This window comes from Vipera ursinii, assembly GCF_947247035.1.
Source record: "Vipera ursinii genome assembly, chromosome: 6".
In the NCBI taxonomy this organism is placed as follows: Eukaryota; Metazoa; Chordata; class Lepidosauria; order Squamata; family Viperidae; genus Vipera; species Vipera ursinii.
Genome location: NC_139515.1, coordinates 47,062,531 through 47,078,135, shown reverse-complemented (window position 1 = coordinate 47,078,135; position 15,605 = coordinate 47,062,531). Strand labels below are relative to the sequence as shown.

The 15,605-nt window shown below is 42.7% G+C and overlaps 1 protein-coding gene across 1 annotated transcript in view; it reads left to right on the top strand.

Moving 5' to 3' along the window:
* Positions 1–11,222, top strand: part of E2F7 (E2F transcription factor 7) — a gene marked incomplete at both ends in the record, with an annotated part of 28,231 nt that extends 17,009 nt beyond the window's left edge. Inside the window, 8 exons of the mRNA XM_083365135.1 lie at positions 256–414; positions 1,040–1,177; positions 1,785–1,979; positions 7,141–7,207; positions 7,760–8,264; positions 9,260–9,512; positions 9,911–10,335; positions 11,046–11,222. Of these exons, the coding sequence (XP_083221261.1) occupies positions 256–414; positions 1,040–1,177; positions 1,785–1,979; positions 7,141–7,207; positions 7,760–8,264; positions 9,260–9,512; positions 9,911–10,335; positions 11,046–11,222 (1,919 nt within the window). The remainder of the gene's footprint in view (positions 1–255; positions 415–1,039; positions 1,178–1,784; positions 1,980–7,140; positions 7,208–7,759; positions 8,265–9,259; positions 9,513–9,910; positions 10,336–11,045) is intronic.
* Between the last annotated feature and the right edge of the window lie 4,383 nt (positions 11,223–15,605).

Genomic DNA, 15,605 nt, shown 5'->3' with positions numbered 1-15,605 from the left:
ATTGCACTTCCCTAATGAATAATCATTCCAACTTCACTTGTTTAAGATATCATTTTATAATCCTTTCATCTGCCCTGGAGATAGTTAAAGTGCAGCTATCCATCTGTTATAAACAATTATTTTCTGCTCATTAAAAACATGCTTTCTAACAAGGATTTTGTTTCTTTCACTTTTTTTCTTGCACTAGTCTTCATAATATTTTCTTGGCTATTAATATTGTAACATGTTGAGACTTGGGTTTTGTTTGTAATACAGCATCTGCAAACAGCAGAAAGGACAAGTCATTGAGGATTATGAGCCAGAAATTTGTCATGCTGTTCCTTGTCTCCAAGACCAAGATAGTCACTCTTGACATAGCAGCAAAAATATTGATAGAAGAAAGCCAGGATACTGCTGATCACAGCAAGTTTAAAAGTAAGAATCACTTCTGTGGAATGAATGTTCTGAGTCAGCAAGAAAAGTAATACGTTATACTGGAAGAATTAGAAAACATACAGTATATGATTTTTAAAAATCTTTTTAAAGCAATTTCAATTTGAAAATCAGTATAAATACAAATACCAGGAAACCTGTTTCAAATGTTATGCAATAATAATTTCTTGTGATATTTACTGAAATGATAAGTATGGCATCTCTTGTCAAAAGCTAAGATACTAACACATTTCAAATAGGGTACAGTTTTGCTTGATTAAAATCAATGTTAAAAAATTAAAAGTATTACTTGAAATGCTAATTTTATGTTTCTAAAATGCTGTCCTTCTAATTGTTAATAAAACGAAAATAACCTACAGGGGTTAAATCCAACAGCTTCCAACTGTCATTACTCACTGATAAATCTTTTAACGTATAACATTGATTTTTGTAGGTCTATCCACTTATTTATTCATTCAAATGACCCTCAACATTCTGCAGGACTTTGTGCCAATTCCCCATAATTTTAGCTTTTCATTAACACTGCTTTTTTCTAATTTTAGATTTATATGTAACGAATGAGGACATATAGTTAATTATATTTGAACTATAGCTGTTTTCCTTTCAGCAAAGGTAAGAAGACTGTATGATATAGCTAATGTCTTGACAAGTCTTGGGCTCATCAAGAAAGTGCACGTAACAGAAGAAAGAGGTCGTAAACCAGCCTTCAAATGGATTGGGCCTGTGGAATTCACTGGAAATAATGGTACTTTTCTATTTTTGGATTACCAAGTCATTTTCCAGGTAGCTTTACATCAGTTTCTGGATTTATGAAGAAAACTGATGATATCCAGATAAAACTGTAAAAAATTTCAATAAGTATTATAAGGTGATAGAAAAACAGTTCTGCCTATGGTTTTGTTTAGCCAAATATACACTTATTAATCTGACTGGTTTAGTATCCATGTGATGTGCCAAGACTACATCAGAGGTGAATAATTTGTGAACATATAAATACTTAACATGGCAAGCTCTAAATGAGACATGACAGAATAGTTATGGAGAGATGATGTAAACACACTGTTCAATAAATATAGTTTTATCAAAAAAGTTGCTAGCATGTCAGTGACATTCTGAAGCAAGTCAAGGAGTGATTTTACTATTATATATGATGAGCAAATAGTTAGGAAACAGAGATATGAATTATGGAAAGAAGACTTTTAGAAGGAAAAAAAGGTTCATTTTTTCCACGTAGAAAATGTAGCAGAAAAAGCAATAAAGGGACTATGTTTTGCTACAGAACTCATGGTCTAGTAAATAATAAAATATGTTATCCTTTGAGTATCCAATTTAATATGAATGTATTTGTTTAGGTGATATAAAAATGGAAGTTCGAACCTGTGCTGCTCTTACTGAAGTGAAAAGACCAAGCCATGTTCCACATCAAGCTTACTCTAATAGAAAAGATCGACTGTCGCGCCATGCTTCTTTTAGCGTTCTTCAGCCTTCTGAAATGGTCAAGAGGAAAGTTAGTTCTGAACCAAGTAGCCCACACAAAGAAAGGCAAGGTAAATGTTGGGACAAGCAGTTTACCAAAGCCATAGCTCTGCTAATAGCTTTCAGTTAATAGCTAAATGTTTGTGTGTTTATTTTTTGTAAAACACAGTTTCTGTCTGTAAACTAAAATTAGGCTACCAATTAATAAACAAAATATTTGTAGCTCAGGGTTGATAAACAAGTTTAGAAAATATATATAAAAGGTTGTATTCTTGATCCTTTTTGACAGAGTTCATCAAAGAGATTGTGAAATTAAATTCTAATACACAATTAAATTCTAATACACGCATGCCCAAGATGGCGGACGTGCTCGGCTGAGCTCCGCGAGCTCCAGCTGATAGGCGTCCCTTGGGAGCCCCTCACAAGCCCCGTGGCTTGCTGAGATGGGGATTGGGGTTTGGTGAGTGGCAGAGAGGCAACGTGGAGGCTGACGAAGCTGGCAGTGATTTATTTGGACTTTTGTTTTTGAGCTACCGGCTGCTGGCCCTGCTGCCCTCCGGCTGTTTCTTCTCGCCATTTTACCTCTTCCGGATCGTCCGGGGCTGCTCGTATCTGGCGTGGCGTTCCCTGCTGTTTTCGGGCCGTCCGGGCCGCTTTGGCGTTCTCGGGCTGGCTCGGGTTGACGAGGAGGACGCCCGTCGGCGAGGAGTACGGCCGTGAGGCTGTCCGGATGGCGGCGACGGCGTGGGCGTCGGCCTCGGCGTGGGTCGCAGCCCGCGTGATGGTCTTTTGGGCCGCACTTGGCGGTGGTGGCAGCGGCCCGAGTCTGGCGGCGACAGTGACGGCGGCATGCTCTGGACGTTTCGGGAATTTATTAGCTTGCTTTTGGGCCGCTTCTATCTGCTCCGGCGTTTCTGGGACTGTTGCCCCGTCTGTGGGGGCCGGCTGCTGGCTTTGGTGCCTTTTTTGGGCTTTTGACCCCTTTCGCCAGCGGTGGGACTCCCATGTTGCCCCAGGCCGCCTTGGCCCGCTTCGGTGGTGGTGTCGCCCTCGGGCCGTTTTGGCGGCGGAGAGGGCGACTATTATTCATCTTGGCGGAGATGGTTGGTCTTTATCCTTGCTTCGGGCTGCCTTCTACGGCGACGGCGTCTTCGGACTGCTTTGGTGGCAAAGAAGACGACCGGGGGTCATCTTACTGGAGCAAGGACGACATGGGGCTCCTGCATCGCTTTTGGACTGCTTCTGCAGCGACGTCGGCGACTTAGACTTAGACTATTCCTTCTATTCTGGCCTGCCTACCCTTTTTGCCTTGGACATATTTTCTTATCTGCCTGCCTACCCTCCCCCCTCTCCCCTTGGATTTTCGACATACCTGGGTATCGGCCACTGTGAGAGAGTGGCTGGACTTCTCCATTTGCAGCCTCATAGAGGTGGGAGCTCTATGGGGTTTGTCTACCCAGAGGATACCTGGTCCACCCCCAGGAACGGAGTCTCAACCCGTCGTGAGAGGGCGGGGAGCGGCCTGTCTCTGGGGGCACCCAACTGAGTGGCAGTGAAGTTGGGTGGGGACCCAGACATCTGTCTTCATGTTCGATCCTCCCATGGACAATTAATGGGATGCCTATCCTGGACTTCCTAGACTCATGCGGCAATACACTAGCACGGACTTGTACGCCCTCAGGGGTGCCCCCCTCTCCTGGGTGTGACCCGCCTCCTTAAACATTTTTAACCTCGATGACAGGCCCGAGTTTTGGGTCCCTGAGAGATGGCTGGGCAGGGGCAGGGGCCGTAAATGCAAATTTAATAGAAGGCCTCTGATTACTTTTTTATCAAAATTTTTTATAGGGTTAGGGAGAGGGGTGGGAGATAGGGGTTGTCTGGCTATGGGGGGTGGCCAATCAACCATGGCTCAGGCCAGACTTGGGTCTGACCGCATGGGGGGAGAACGGGCTTTTCGTTGTCTCCGGGGCTCATGAGCGGGTCGTGGGATTACCAATTCCCACGACGGGGAATGGCAGCAGGTGGATAGACAGGGGGCCGTATCGCTACCGGGAGGGCCGTCTCCGCTATTTGCAAGCGGTGAGGCGCTCCGACCCTCTGCTTCTTCCCCGAGGTCCCGGGAGCGAGGATGTGCAGCCTCCTGAGCTCCGGCTGGTGTACCTGAATGCCAGGTCCGTGGTTAACAAAGCTCCCCTCGTCAGGGATTTAGTTGAGGGTGAGCATGCGGACCTGGCTTGCATCACGGAGACTTGGTTGGGCCCAGAGGGTGGGGTCCCTTTGGTTGACCTCTGCCCACCAGGCTTCCGGGTGCTACACCGGCCACGAGCTAATGGTAGGGGTGGGGGAGTGGCGGTCACTATTAGGGAGACCTTATGTCCGCGGGAGACCACCATTTCTCAGATAGTCGGGTGTGAGTCTCTCTTTGTGAGATTTGGTTCTGGGGCGCAGTTGGGCTTGCTGCTGGTGTACATTTCGCTAGTCGCACAGCGGCAGCCCTGCCCGAGCTGCTCGATATCCTCTCGGGGTTGGTGGTTGAGTTTCCCAAACTTATAGTTTTGGGAGACTTCAATCTACCATCCCTGGGAGGTTCATCTGAGCTAGCTCGGGAGTTCATGGCTTCCATGACGGCCATGGACCTGACGCAAGTAATTTCTGAACCAACTCATGAGGGAGGCCACACCCTTGACCTGATTTTTTTTATCTAGACGGTGGTTGGATGATCTTGGTGGGGGCTTTCCATTTATTATGCCCCTGTCAAGGACCGATCATCACCTCCTGCGGCTGGTCTTCCGTTTTGCCACCCCCCGCCGTGGGGGTACGGAGCCAATTAGATGGTACCGCCCCAGACGCTTAATGGATCCTGATAGATTCCAAGCGGCGCTGGGGTCCCCACCTGCCTCCATTGCTCACAACTCGGCGGATGCCTTAGTGGAAGCCTGGGAAAGGGCAGCCATTGAGGCACTTGACCGGGTTGTACCCTTGCGGCCCCTGACCCGGTGCAGATCCCAGCGAGCTCCATGGTTCTCCGCGGAGCTCCGGGAGATGAAGCGTCGGAAACGGGGCCTAGAGAGCTGTTGGAGGTCTAGCCGATCCGAACCCGACCGGTTGCGGTTAAGAACCTATATTAGGTCTTATCTCGCAGCGATGAGGGTGGTGAGGTGTAATTACTTCTCCACCCTCATCGCGTCCGCAGATAATCACCCGGCCGCCCTGTTTAGGGTGACTCGCTCACTTCTTAATCAGGAGGTGAGAGAGGATCCCTTGCAGGGTCGTGCCGAGGAATTTGTCGGATAAAATCGCTCGGATTCGGACCGGTTTGGACTCCAGCTGGGCAGAGTCTGGCGATCAGGACACGGGCGGTCTTGTCAATGTTACCTGGGAAGAGTTTGATTCTGTGACCCCTGATGAAGTGGACAGGATTATGGGGAGGCTGAGCTCCACCACATGTTTGTTGGACCCGTGCCCTTCCTGGCTGGTTTATGCAGCTAGGGAGAGGACACGAGGCTGGCTCCAGGCGGTTATATCTGCTTCTTTGAGTGAGGGTTATTTCCCCACCGTCTTGAAGGAGGCGGTGGTGAGACCTCTCCTCAAGAAGCCTGCCTTGGACCCAGCTGTATTGAACAACTTTCGTCCAGTCTCCAACCTTCGCTTTCTTGCGAAGGTTGTTGAGAGTGTGGTGGCGCATCAGCTCCCTCTGGTCCTGGATGAAGCGGATTATTTGGACTCCTACCAATCGGGTTTCAGGCCCGGGTACAGCACGGAGACGGCATTGGTCGCTCTGGTGAATGATCTCTGGAGGGCTCGGGATAGGGGATATTCCTCTGTCCTAGTCCTATTAGACCTCTCGGCGGCTTTCGATACCATCGACTATGGTATCTTGCTGCGGCGCCTCAGGGGATTGGGTGGCACAGTTCTTCAGTGGTTCTCTTCCTATCTCCTGGGACGCTCGCAGTCGGTGTTGGCAGGGGGGCAGAGATCGGCCCCTAGGTCTCTCGTTTGTGGAGTTCCTCAGGGGTCGGTTCTCTCGCCTCTCCTGTTCAACATCTACATGAAACCGCTGGGTGAGATCATTCGTGGTTTTGGAGTTGGGTATCATCAATATGCCGATGATACCCAACTTTTCTTTTCGACCCCAAACCACCCCAGTGATGCCCTCGCCGTGATGTCCCGTTGCCTGGAGGCGGTTCGGGTCTGGATGGGGAGGAACAGACTTCAACTCAACCCTGACAAGACTGAGTGGCTGTACATTCCGGCATCCCGGGACATTCAAAATGTTCCATCTCTTTCTATGGGGGGTGAGCTCTTACCCCCCGTGGATAGGGCTCGCAACTTGGGAGTCCTCCTAGATTCACGGCTTACTCTGGAAGATCATATAGTGGCCGTGACTAGGGGGGCTTTCGCCCAGGTTCGCCTGGTGCGCCAGTTGCGGCCCTATCTGGACCGGGATGCCCTGTGTACGGTCACTCATGCGCTCGTGACCTCTCGCCTTGACTACTGTAATGCTCTCTACATGGGGCTTCCCTTGAAGACCACTCGGAGGCTCCAACTGGTACAGAATGCGGCCGCGAGAGTTGTCTTGGGAATTTCCCGGTACTCCCATGTTACACCTTTGCTCCGCGAGCTGCATTGGCTACCAGTTGTCTTCCGGGTGAGGTTCAAGGTCTTGGTCATGATCTTTAAGTCCTTACATGGCATGGGTCCGGGTTACCTCGGGGACCACCTGCTGCCGGCGTCAACTTCCCTCCGCCCAGTACGTGCCCACAGAGAGGGCCTCCTCAGGGTGCCTCCGGTCAGGGAATGCCGACTGGTGGCCCCCAGGGGGAGGGCCTTCTCTGTGGGCGCTCCGGCATTATGGAACCAACTGCCGGTGGAACTCCGGATGGCGTCAGACCTCCGAACCTTCCGTTGCGGCCTGAAGACCCACTTATTTGAATTAGCTGGTCTGGCCTGATGGGGGATTATGGGTTTTTTAAATTGGTGTTTTTAGTAATGTATTATTGTTTTTTAACTGGGCACTGGTTTAATTTCTTTTTAACTTTTGTATCGTTATTTATATATGCCCTGTGAACCGCCCTGAGTCCCTAGGGAGAAGGGCGGTATAGAAATCAAATAAAACAAAACAAAACAAACAAATGCTTTTTCGCTGACTTTTCTTTTTACTTAAATCCTATATGTTCCCCATGTATTACGGTCACACATTGATAATTGATTTGATTTTCTGATCTTCCTTAGATGATTACTGTTCCAAAATGATAAACCTAGCATCTGTTTGCTGCCAGAATTTGGAAGATAATAAAAGGTACATAGAAATTGAAATCTGATGTCTTATAAAAATAATATTCTGTTTTAAACTTGTTACAGTCTACAATTTAGTGGTGGAGGGCTGATGTTTGTGTTTCATGAAGCATTGAATGGTGTACTGTAGCCATATGTCATAACATAAAGTGACTTTAGAATGAAATGAACTCCTAGAATATTTATTTCTAACTATATGATATATAGAAACCACATCAATTACATAAAGATGCAATGCATGAATGAGATATTTTTAATTAGGGTGATTAACCATCGTGTGAAAGAACTGATTTGTTCTACTAGTAGGTATATTAATTCACACTGTGTCTGCAATTTACCACAGGCCTATTTCAGACCTAATTCTGTTGCCTAAATGTTGCTTATCTGAATCTCTTTCAGTTCCTCATATCTTTTTCCCATCATCAACTAAATGAAATAGTCTCATTTATCTAAACCTCTAGATATTTGGGTTGCATCCAAAGCTGTTTGACAAATATTATGTTAGAATGGGAATGGTTTAATGTGGTCTAATTATTTTCCTTCATCTTTCTAATAGAAGTATTGAAGCAGCAAGAAATATGGGCATCATTTCTTCCTTCTCAGTTTTTCCTGTTCCAGAAGATTCAGACTATTGTGCTAATGTCTTCTCTTGCTTTCCTGAAAAGACCAACTCAGATGCATCACATCGGTCTTTACCAAATGGGATAAACAATCAAAATATACCATCGTCTGCTGTATCAGCTTCCAAAACTGAGACAAGGGAAACCAATGCACTCCCCAGCCAACCTTTTGTCTACTTGCCATCTCCATCCCTTTATATGCTGTGTGGCAAACTTCATGAAAGTCATCCATGGGAAAATTTTCCAGAAAAAAAAAGGGAAGACACAGAAGGCCACGTTTCCCCTTGCTCATCAGAAACTGCCAAATCTCCAGTTTACTTTCGCAAGCGGAGTTCCCAGAAGTGTATACCTCCCACTGCAGCTCCATCTGAAGAGGCACCTGTAGCCAAAAGACAAAGCCTGGAGCAGAGCGATGGTCCCATTTCATTAGTAGTATCCAAGGTGAGAGAAATTCAAAACCAGTAGAAAGCTATTTCAGGGAGTCATCCGAAGGAATAGCTATTGTATTTATGAAATGGTATACAATCTAAAGCACAAATCAATGTGCTTAGCAATTACCTTCATTCTATGTATATTTATTTTAATCCCATTTATATCCCGCCCTTCTCCGAAGACTCAGGGCGGCTTACAATTTAAGCACAAACCAATGTGCTTAGCAATAGCCTTCATTCTATGTATATGCCTGCTTATTAGGGCTTTCGCCCCCCCCCCCCCAATTGGCATTTTTACAAAGTCAGCTTATTGCCCCCAACAATCTGGGTCCTCATTTTACCTACCTCAGAAAGATGGAAGGCTGAGTCAACCTTGAGCCTGGTGGGACTCGAACCCAGTGGCGTAGCGTGGGTTGTCAGCACCCGGGGCAAGGCAAGTAATTTGCGCCCCCTAACCCGTGGATTTTAGCACTCGAGTCTGCACTGTCCCTCCCCCAGTTAGTCCCTTGCTCTCTCTCCGCACCGCACGCCTGGCACCCCCCCTCCACAGTGGACGGCGACCCGGCGGCTCGGATCAGATTTGCACAGCCAGCACTGCAGTGAGAGAGAGTGAGTGAGCCAGGCAGGGGCAGAGAGCTGTGAGTGCGAGCGCGCCCCCCCCAGATGTTGCGCCCGGTGCGGCCGGCCCCCCCTGCACCCCCCACGCTACGCCACTGCTCGAACCTGCATTATTCCATCTCCCTCGCATATCACATGCTTGTCTTTTTATGGTGACTATCTTTGCTGGGGGTTTTTTATTTAGAAAGGGATTATTGACTCTTACTCCTTTCTTCATGTTCTGTGAATTAACTTCTGCTGGTCCAGCACTCTCTGAAAGTTTCCTCAAACTTAAAGGAAAAAACTCCCAAAAGGAACCTTTCGCAACTAAATTCAGAATATTTGTGGCAGAGTCACACACAGTAATGTATATCCTAAGATGAGGTTGTTTGTGTAATTTTTTTTTAGAAGACCACTCAGCCAGCTGATGCAAAATCTTCTTCAGACAATAACTGCAGCTCCCTTGACCAACAGAATGGCTTTCAACTTGAATCAGGGAGTTCTGAAGTTCTGGAAACTGTCATAACAGCAGCCCAGGACCATGAAGAACCACACAGGAATAAAGATGTAAATGAAAACTTGAAAGAAAAGGAACAAACCTCTCAGGAAAATAGCAAACCATCTTTTGTACCACAGTATCTCTACGTACAGCCTGCAGCTGGTAAGGGCTAAACTGAGAACATTAACCTGGCACTTAGATAAAATATATTTTATCTATTTTATCAAAAGCTATAAATTCCTAGGGAGATTTTCAATAAAATGCCATCAACCCTTTAAAAAATGAAAAAAAAAGTCCAGATAGATACATAATATGGCAGATATATAACTGAATGTCTTGATACATTTCAGCTTAATGCTTCCAGGAGTGTTCTAATTCTATGCCTGAAGCTCTTATGTTATTTTGAGAAGGCACAAACACATCCAGTGAAGTTCAAATGGTATTTTGAGCTCAACGTTTTGAATGTGAAAGTTTACAGGTCATTGCTATTTTGTCTTTATCCTTGAGAAGACAGGATTTTACTGTATTTGGCATCTTTTTCTTTCTTTCTTTTGTTTTAGGATTAAATGGTTTGAATTTCCTGTTTCCTACCAACCAAGCCTCTGCTCCTGTCAGCCTACCTTCAAGCCACTTGCCTTCACTTAATGTTCCATGTATGATGGTTCCATCTACTGCATTGGCACCATTCTCTCTTATCTATTCCTCGGCAGGAACAAGCCAACTTCATTCTTCATCTTCTGCCTCTTTCCCAAATGTCAGTTGTGTGAATTTTAGTATGCCTGGCTTGACTTCCACAACTCCTGTTTTCATTGGGACCCCTACCGTGCTAACTCCAAATTCATCACAAATACCTACACTGGAACCACACCAGCAGTTCCATTCAGCTGTACATCTGAATCCTCTCCTTGGATCTGCTTGCAACTCCGTTAAAATGGACTCATCAACTTGCATGAGACATCCAGTTACTCTTCTGAATCTACCACAGGTGAGAAAGGGAATATTATTTTAAAGCAAGGAGGAAACATTCATAAGAAGATGTTAATACAATAATATTGATTCTACTTAAGCTGATAATATTATTTCCAAAATTGTGGTACATATCTGCTGCCTAAAAGTTCATAAAGTTATTGCTAATTATTTTGTTATGTTGTAAACAGATTTTTTTTATTATAAGACCTTCGTTCAGGTCTCATAATTATTTAGTTGTGTAATTTGAAATATTTCATTTTTAAATCCATGCATTCTGCAGTACATATTTATCCATACTGCTGGAGATACTTGCATTATTATTATTATGGTTGATTGTACAATCAGCTATATGTTTAGATTGGTTTTGGCATTATTACCTATTTACAACATTGAAATCATAGCTGCCGGTTCTTTGGCTCGTTTAGGGCTTCATATGGATGTAGTTCTTCCTAAGAACCTAGGATGTCATAATATATTGGTGGATCCAAGCACTGTGGCCTTTTGCAACTGTCCACTAGAAATGTTTTCAATGCACAGATTTTTTGGTTGAGTAAGAATTTTGTTCCATTGTTTCAAGTCTAACAAATCAGCATTGCATTCATTAGTATGGGACTGAGCATTTCTTACAATGCTATTTTTTTCTTACAATGGTTTAAGTGTTGTTGAGTGGGAATAAGTTGATATATATAATCTCTATTAAACTGTATTTTCTCATTTTGTGCATAGCCTTCTACAACTCCACTAACTCCTAAGAATATGCGTCCAACAACTCAAGAAACATTTTTCAAGACACCTGGCAGTCTAGAAGATCCTATTATATGGCGGAAAAATGAAGGCAACCAGAGCAGAACATCAAGTTCTGTTCAAAGAAGATTAGAAATATCCAGCAAAAGCTCTGACTAATCCAGCTGATTACAGCAATATGGGTAGCTTAGAAAAGAGTCTTCTACGTATTACAGGAAAAAAATATTGCATTAAAAAGAGAAAATGTGTAAATTTTGTTCCATAGGTGCATTTGCCCTTAGCTTTCTCCCTCATGAATACCCTAGTTGTGTAAATATCAATTTGGATTAGAATTCTAATTATGCAGATACCATTTTTTTTAATTCCAGAGCTGAAAAAAATAAAATGTATCAAAGAGATAAGCAGGTTTAACTATGGCCCAAAGTCCAAAACTGGGGTGGGGGGGAGGGGCTGGCTAGCACTTAAATAATGGGGACACTCTTTACAAGGGTTCTATTTATCCTGTGTTGAGGGGGGTTGGCTAGAAGGGCGGCAAGAAAAGGGTCTGCTGAGACTGATTTAGTCAGATTTGTAGCAGACTTTTGCAGAGTGCTTAAATGTGACTGACAGATGTACACTTTTTCCTGCACTTGTTAAGAAAAAGCCTAATTTACAGTAATGAACGAATGTATTCACATGAATTACTTTAAGGCCAAAATAACTGTGAATTTACTTTTGTATTAATGAACTTTGTAATTTCTGTTGTGTTTTTTTTCCTGCACAAAATGTTCAGGTTGTTAGTAATTGTCACAAAAACTTTTTTCCTAAAATTGTAGAGGCAAAAAGATTGTTTCAAGAATTATCAGCCTCTAAAATGTTTACTGTAAAATGTAGCTCTTCCCTACTTTAAATATATGAGGGAGCTGCAATTCTTGAGCCAGGATTTCTTTTACAGCATTACACAGAGCTCATCTTAACTGCAATTCTGCCAAAGGAACTGAAAGAATTATCTTTGACTGATGTGACTGTATTGTGTAGTTGTATGAATTCCACAATTAATAATCCTAAATGTTCATTAAGAAACACTTTAACCACGGTATTTATGGCATGAGTGACCACTGAGGTCAGAAGTAACATATGATGTAGGAAATGGAAGACCTGCAGCCTAATATGAGTTAAATTAATCAATGCACCATTTTTTTTAATTAACAGGAGAAGGAGAAACTTGTAGTCCACAAGTTTGTGAAATTGACACTTGAGGGCAATTTATATTCACAAAGTAATTATTAGTGTTCAAAAAATATATTAAAATACCTTAAATGGCACAAATACTGGATTTTTAAAATTATCATGTTACTTTTGAGTTTATAATCAAGTAAATGGCCTTTTTTAACCTAGAATGACTTTGAATTCATGATGTATGTTTCTTAAGGTCAGACACATTTTCTGATCTATCATTTCATTTAAGTTTTAGGAAGAATTATGGCTTTAGTGTGTTTAATTTTGAATAATGGAATATGTTACCAAAAGGAGGTTAAAGATGAACAGTTTTAGTGGAGCTGAAATTGAGAATATAATAACTTCCTTTTACATTAAATCAGTAAGAACCTTACATGGAAGGTATTTGATAAGATTTACATTTCTTAAATCTCAACAGTAAAATCATTTTGGGAGATTTATTGTTAATTTAAAAAATATTTTACACTACAAAATTTGCAGGTTTATGTACCTTTATCCTGGTACATATGTGTGCATTCAACTGTGGCCCAATGGAATGACGTTTTTCAGTTACTGCAGCAAGAGACAACTCAAAATTGATTTGCTGTTAGTGGACAGACCATGCAGTGCCCCTGATCTTTATGAGTTTCCATATAGAGAAAAACTAAGGATGGGTTAAAGCTCTCAGATATAGTCAGTGTGTTTTATTTTGTTTCATAATTTACTATCCTTTCATGTTTCCTGTTTCTTGAGCTATGTTGATCTCATTAAACAAGGAAAGTGAAAGTGAAATAATTTCACTGGCATAGCTTCTTTCAGTTAATATATTTATTCAAAACATCCAGCTTCACAAAACATGGATGCAAATAAAATGATCTGGGGGCCTAAATGCCTATGAAATGAACATTTGAACAAATAAAGAGCATCATTTCCTAGGAAGAGATGGGAAATTCCTCTGTGTTGGAACTGTTTAACCCTCTCCTAAGTACCAGTAACACAGTCTCTGCTGGTCTTGTAATTTCTATCTGTTCGGTCTAATAAAAAGGGTTGGTGAGCAAAAGCAGGATCCTAAGTGCTATAAGTATTCTGAGAAGGAAAGCCAAATCAAATCTATAGCCAGGTTAATAGAGGAAGGTGAAATGTACATTGAGGCTTCTTTTTATCAAAGGGGTTGGCAAGATTAACTCTTCTAAGTGGAAAGCAGGAATGCAGCTTGGTTAGCAAGACCCTCTTGCCTTAACGATTGCAATAACTATTCCCAAAAAGCTATGGCAAAACTGCCTCAAGATAAAGGGCTCCATAGCTTAAGACTTGAAGACAGGGCATGTGTACAGTGCTAAATTGTACAGGATTTCAGGGCTTTTCAAACCTTCATGTTCTGGTACACAAGGGTTTGCTGTGGAGGGAGGGGGGTATGTATAATTTATATACTTGAATCTACATACCACGTTTACATTTCTCAATTTATGTAAAGGTGCTATTCCTGTATTTAAAAGCTGTGTGTGTTTTATAATGTAAAGCTGCTTTATGTTTATAACATTGCACTGCTAGTTTATTATCTTGATATTAACTTTACAACTGCTTGTGGATTTCCTTCACTGAACAGAAATTACTTCTGTCTTAGGTTCCTTGCTACACTCTGCATATAAGACTTAAGAACCCACACTATTGCTGGAGAAGCATATTTTTATACTTTCAGTTAGAGAACTAATCTTTATAATATAATAAAAATAAAGCAAAACATTAAAGAAGTTGTGTTTTTAATATTTTGGGAATGGGGATTGATTTTTTTAAAAAAGCTATGCATTAAGAGAGCTAGTGCGCACAGTTAATCCCAAGAATTCCCATATTCCTGAACTACCTGAGAAACAATGACTTGAGCTACTAATTAATCATCTGGATTCATGAAATCAACTGATGTAAATGTTTAAGGCAGGAAGGATAACATTTGCCTACTACAGAGTATTTAAAATGTTCCCCTCAAAATATTTCGAAGGGCTGTGTCAGATCAGAACAGCATTGCTTCACTCAGATCTGATTTAAGGAAATTATTTTCAACCAAGACCACTTAACAAATCTACTGAGGTAAGCAGTTTTACTGCAACACAGAGGGAATAAGAAAAAAATTAGTTTCCACCAAAATGTTCATTGTGATTCTCCATACCTTTCTTCCTTGCACACCAACCTTGTCTCCACATTCCTATCCCACCACACACCTTTTGTTCCATTCTTTTCCAAGGCCATTGATTTTTGCCTGTGATAGCTTTCTCAGTATTTTTTCTTCAACATTCACTTTTACTTATATTGGTTTAAAATTTTGATCCTCATCCATATAACCAAACAATTTTAACACAAAATTTGTTTACACTCTTAAGACCAAACTGAACAGAAAGACAATACAATAAATATAAAAAACAATACAGTAAGTAAAAACAATAATTGCAAAACTTTTATCAGACAATTAACAGCTAACAATTGATAGCATGAGGGAGGAACAGCCAGCTTCTAAGAGGTATAGCTTATTGATAAAAATTTTGCAACCTTGGAGGTTTTGGAGAGTGCTCATCCAAAAAGAGTGATGGCCTTTGGTTACAATGGAAATTGAAGTTATTAACAATTGGAAATACTAAGTTCAGTTACCACAGGTTGTATCACAGTCATTTTAGCAGCACTATGAAACAGATTCTACCTCCAAGTCTGAGCAAAAACAAGCATGGCTTTCATTGGAAACTCACCTACCTACCAGATTGTTGTTCACTTCTTAATTCCGCCAATCGTCCTTTGTATATATTTCCCATTAGCACAACTTGAGATTTCTGTGGTAATTTGGAACATAATTATTTTTACTTTATGCCGCTTCTGCATCCTTCCTCCTTAGGAATACCCAAAGGTGCTTTTTCAAAAGGCAAATGGCCTTTGTTTTTCCTTGAAGACGTTTCACTTCTCATCCAAGAAACTTGTTCAAGAACTAAAGAAGCTTCTTGGATGAGAAGTGAAACGTCTTCAAGGAAAAACAAAGTCCGGTTACTTTTTGAAAAAGCACCTTTGGGACAACCATGTCCTGGATGATTGAGAATCTCCATAGACACTCTAGGACAGACATGTCAAACACAAGGCCCGGGGGCCGGATCCGGCCCGCGAAGTGGGTTCATGTGGCCCGTGAAGCCATCCTGGAAACAGTGAGGGAACGGCCCCCACTGCCTTGGCCCTGGCCCAGAGACCCTCCTTCTGCCAGAGACCCTCAGATCTGTCCCACTCCTGCCCGGGCCCCCATAGGCACCCTTGATGAGAATGATGTAGAGCTGGCCATGCCCACCCAGTAGGCCTTAAGCACTTTAGCCACGC